The sequence below is a fragment of the Octodon degus genome, unplaced genomic scaffold (assembly GCF_000260255.1).
Source record: "Octodon degus isolate 3935 unplaced genomic scaffold, OctDeg1.0 scaffold00146, whole genome shotgun sequence".
In the NCBI taxonomy this organism is placed as follows: domain Eukaryota; kingdom Metazoa; phylum Chordata; class Mammalia; order Rodentia; family Octodontidae; genus Octodon; species Octodon degus.
The window spans coordinates 2,179,155-2,184,566 of NW_004524722.1; the positions used below are offsets into that span (position 1 = coordinate 2,179,155).

At 34.4% G+C, this 5,412-nt stretch overlaps 1 protein-coding gene across 2 annotated transcripts in view; it reads left to right on the top strand.

Annotated features, from left to right (window-relative positions):
- Fchsd2 (FCH and double SH3 domains 2) overlaps window positions 1-5,412 on the top strand; it is a 350,373-nt gene that overhangs the window by 256,435 nt on the left and 88,526 nt on the right. For both annotated transcript variants that reach the window (XM_004641933.2, XM_023702160.1), the window contains one exon: window positions 2,208-2,303. In XM_004641933.2, coding sequence (XP_004641990.1) covers window positions 2,208-2,303 — 96 coding nt within the window. The remainder of the gene's footprint in view (window positions 1-2,207; window positions 2,304-5,412) is intronic.

A 5,412-nucleotide genomic window follows, 5' to 3' on the forward strand; every position in this document is an offset into this window, starting at 1 on the left:
AACCTTGAAGCAGGACAGTCCCACAATATTCCTTTTCCTGTCTCTTGCTTTCATTCACCACCCCCTTCTTCTTGAACATCCACCTACCTGAGAGACATCATAGCAGCAACTGGTCTAGGACTTTATTTGGATCTTGAATTGAAAAATAATTTCCTTAAAAGAGGGAATGTGGAAATTTGAATATTAATTGCTAGTTTGGTAAATATTTGTAAATTTTAATACAAATATATTTTCTTAGAAGAGCCTTGTTCTTTTAGATACCTTACTAAAATATTTATAGGTGAGATGGTATGTCTTAACTTTAACATAGTTAGGGGTAGAAGTAGTAGTACATTTATTGATGAAACAAGATCAGCCATGAGATGTTTTGGGAAATTAAGTAAGGAGTACATGGGAATGCATTATACTTTATCTTATACTTTCATATGTTTGAAATTTTGCCTAAGAAAAAGTTTTAAATTTTTAAAGGTTGTCCACACTGAATTTTTTTTTTTTTTTTTGGTTTGGCCTGGTTTGATGTTGTTACAGGGTTTCACTGTGTAGTTCAGTTCAGGCTGATCTTGTACTTTCTATGTAGCCCAGGTTCACCTCAAATTTGTAGCCATCCTACTGTCTTGGCCTCCCAAGTTCTGGGATTACAAGCATGCATTACCAAACCTAGCCCCAAATTGGTTTATAATGCTTCAGGATAAGTTTGGCAACTAGAAGAATGACCCACACACCTTTTCTACATAGTGACTATGAGACACTGATGGTTCGATCATAAGTTTTAGTTTTTCTGGCTTAAAACTAGAGTTCAAGAAAAGTACAATATCTTTTCCTTTAAGAATGTATTTACCAGAATATCATATCTGCATCTTGTACTATGAATAACTACTATGAAGACAACAATATGCAATGTATTAATTATTGTAACTGTTCTACTAACCTGTTTTGAAACTGTCTCATTGCTATTTGTTTCTCAATAAAATTCATTTAAAAAAGAATATATTTACTCAGTATGCCTTCCTAAGCAAGTTTTCTCAAAATTCTTCACTCCATCCTACCCTTCTGTCTAAATTAGGTATCATGCTCTTGTGTTCTTCCTGTGCCCTCTACATGCTCCCATAGTGTATCTTAATTGTGCAGCTGATTTGCTCTTCAGTTTCCACATTATAAAAGTACTTGAAAAATACTAACCTTGTTTGCTTGTTTTGTTTGCCTATACATTCCTTCTCACCCCTGCACTTTACATTGGACCTAGTAAGCTCTTTCAATAAATGGTTGGTTGAGTAAGGGAGAAAGAAGCAGTAGAGAATTGAGATTGCACTAGTAAATAAAATGGAAAATATGCCTTCCCCTACTTGAACCTTTCTTCAAATTATCCATCTTTTCTCAAGACTACCAAGACAGAGCTACTTTGAACCTTTTTCTTCTGCCATTCTCTGACAGAGCTGCTAATGAGCTATACCTTATTGCAGATGGAAGATGGCTATTGTGCTGCCTTATTGCAGTAGACAAGGCAGCACAATAGCACATGGATTTCTGCACATCATATGTTGCTGAGTTTAACTTTTCTGGGTTATTCTTGTTCAAATGGTTGACTATCTGTGGTTTTTATTTTGCTCCTCTGTGTGTATCATAATTATTCTCCATAGGTTCCTTTCTACTTTGTCTTCTTGTTATGCTTTAAAATAGTAATTAGAACAAAGCCTCCTTGAAAAGATGCCAAGAAATACTCTAAAACTACAATTTTTGTGCAAGGATAGGATTACCTCCTCATTTCCCACTGGATGGCAGCCTCCAAGAAAAAAAGACTTTAAGAGACTCATAAAATCTTAGGGCTGGAAAAGGCAGAGTGTGCATCTCCTGTAACATGCTTCCTATTCACATACATAGGTCTTTACAAGATAGCTTTCTGTGTCTTTATGCTATCTTAAAATATGGTATATTATCTGGTCTCCAAATCTGGGCCGATTTCTAAACTAGTACTTTTGAAATTTATATTTTTAAGAAAATAGGACACATAACTAACACATCTCATCTGAAATGGAAAAAAAAAAAATATATATATATATATATATATATGTAACATCATTTTTTTATCATATAGTTTTGAATCGTTTCTCATTTGTGTTGAAAAGAGCTGATTAAATCTTAAACTTTAGGATGTAATTACTGGACCTTTTAACCTTATTAAAGACTTAAAAACATCTTTTTCTCCTTAGGTGGTACGGGACTATAATCTTCAGCTGTTCCTACAAGAGAATGCCGTATTTCACAAACCCCTGCCCTTCCAGTTCCAGCCCTGTGACAGTGATACTGTAAGGGAATTTCAGATTCTCATCTCCTTTGTTGTTGACTTGTGCTTGTTTGTGCTCAAATAACTCATCATACTCAGAATAGACAGAAAAAGCTGTGTCCTGTGAATTTTATAACAAACTGTGAAGATGTAGAGAAGCCATGAAGTTTCTGCTTTCTGAAATGTAGATAACACCCAGTATCATTGTGCTAACCACTTTCTACTGAGTGAGGTTAAATTCAAGGACAAGTTACTAAAAGTCTAAAGTCAACTGAAGGAAGAAGAAAAGATATTCAACAAATGTATTCAAATATGAAGTATGCCTTTTGTCCATGAAATTCTTAATGTTATATACCCTTCCAAAGAAACAAATGGTTGTATTTTAACCTGAACATAATTAATAAGTAGAATAATAAATATGTACATGGAGATATTTTTGTTGGCTTTATAAAAATAATAGTTTTTTGATAATTCCTTTCAGCTTGTGGAATGCTAAAGTATTAACATAAATGCAAAATTGGCCATTCTTAAAGAAGCTTTAATTATACATTTTTTGAGTTTATGAAAAATATTTGTCACTGAGTTTTTCTTAAAAGTCACTGAGTTTTTCTTAAAAGTTAATTTAATAACATGAAAAGTAAAATTAAATGTCTTCAAAAAGAGAAAGCAGATGTTGGCATACTAGCATGTTCTCTCAATATAGACAAGCTAAGAGGAAAGTCAAGTTATATTTACAAGGCTTTTTGTTAAATTTAGGTAGAATCCGGGGTTTATTATATACTTCTAGGGTTTAATGGAATCCACTTAGTAGAAATATATTTGCTGGAGGTATCTCATAACTTTTCTTACATTTGAAGTAGCCTTATTAGTGTTTATAGAAAGAATAACAGGAAATCAGTATTTCCCTCTAGATGATAATCTTTGCCCTTTATATTAGTGATTTTTTTTTTATCAATCAGCTTTTACTTAACGACTGAATGACATTGTCCTATAATCTGACTTCTATAAAGAGTGGGGTGAAATAGAGTATGAGAAGATACAGGGCATGACAAGTGTATCCAGCTTAAAAATTGTGGTTAATTTGAGATTATTTTACCTTTGCCCATTCGCCTAAGAATCAGAGTGACAGCAACTCTTCATCTCACTTTTACAAAGCCTGACTGTGCTAAGCCTTAAGACCTTTATTTCCTGTGACTACTCAGTGTTCTTAGCTGCTGTGTCCAGAAATTTTGCCTTAATTTCTAACTCTATGCTGTTTTCTGTCCTTGTGCAATCTTTACTGGGCAGAGTTTAAAAGCTGCCCAACTGGTGGATACTGAGCTCTCCCCTGTCAGTGCTCTGAGAATGACCATAGCTGAGGTATATGGGACTGTGGGTCAAGGGCTGGAGGGATGGGATTTGTGGGTTTGCATGTTAATCAAGGGTGGGTCCTGGTGTTGGGATGTAATTGGTATGTATGTATACAGGACCATTGCTTGCATCAGCCCTTCCCTTCTGTTTTTCTCATATAACTTAGGAATTTCCTTTACTGTGTACAGCAAAGCTTGTTAATTTTCATTTTGTCTGAATCACTTTAGTTTTCTTCAACAGGAGTGGTCAGAGGAACTACAGAGTTCATCCTGCTTTTATTAAAGGGAAAACAGTAGTCTAATAAGAAAAAAAAAAAAACTTGGCCAGAATAATATTGTGAATGAATGACACATACAGCTTTGGTGAATACAGTGTTAATGTTCTTTCTACTCTTCTATTCTGTACATTGAGAAACAATTTTCAACACTTGAAGAACAATTAATTTTTGCCTAATGAAAAATAATGAATAAATATGCTTTTATAAAAGTATTCAAGGGCCAGCCACATAGCTCACTAGACTAAAGCACCTGCTTAGGCAGCCGCAGGGACTGGGATTCAATCCCCACCACGCCATGCTGGCCCTGCCCCTAGGGCGCGCTGAACACAGTGATTGAGACTGGGCTTGATGATGCTTGCCCATAATCCTAGCACTTAGGAGGCTGAAAACAAGAGGATCACTATGAGTCCGATCCATGTAGTGAGACCCTGTAGACCCTGTATTAAATACATTTTTAAGAAAAAAAAATATTCAGGATTGTTAGCTGGAAATGGTGGCACACATCTGTAATCTCAACACTCTGAAGGCTGAGAAAGGAGGATTACTATGAGTTCAAGGTCAGTCTGGGTTATATAAGGGAGTTAAGGCCAGGCTGTACTATTACAGAGTGAGATCTTATCTCAAAAAAAAAAAAAAAAGAAAAGAAAAAATTGAAGATTGTCAACCACTGAAAAAATCTTTAGGAATTTAAAATGTTAACTATAAAGTATTCTGTTTGTAGTTTGTTTTGTTATAAGTTAAATATTCTCATTGCCCACAAGAAATGTATGCCCATGTTTTTCCCCCAGTGATAGAGATCAAGCCCAGGACCTTGTACACACTAAGCAAAGTGCTGTACCCTCAACCTTTACTCCTTCATTATTGCAAGATAGTCATAGTGGTTTTGATTTGTATTGACCTAATGACTAATACTGTTGATCCTTTTTATGGCTTATTAGGCATATATCTACTTTGCAAAAAGTTTATTCAAATATTTTATCTATTTTTTTATTGGGTTGCTATCCTCTTGTTACAAGTTACATTTTGATTTTTGGTTTGTTTTTTTTTTTTAATCTTCTGCAAATTTTTTTTAATTAATTGTATTGAGAAAGAAATAGCAGTGAGACAGTTTCAAAACAGGCCAGTAGGACAGTTACAGTGATTAATACCTTGCCTTTGTAGTAGTTATTCATAGTACAAGATGCAGATACGATATCTTGTCTAAACACTATTAGTACAAATCTTTCTTCTCATTGAACTAAGAAAAAGTAGCTGTATATCTATCCTATTTTGTATATACATATATTTTTTTCACTACAAAATGGTCCCTCATTTATATCCCTCTTTTTTGTTTAGTTTTGTCAGAGATGGGTATTCCATTGCCATTCAAATATTGCAGGTGCATATATTCAGCAAAATAATCCAATGTAGTCCAGTAGTCCATAATAGTAGTGGGTTATCTGCAGGCCTGGTAATGTCAGAAGTTGTTGGCTTGAGCCTTTTACAGCTCAGCATATTAATATGG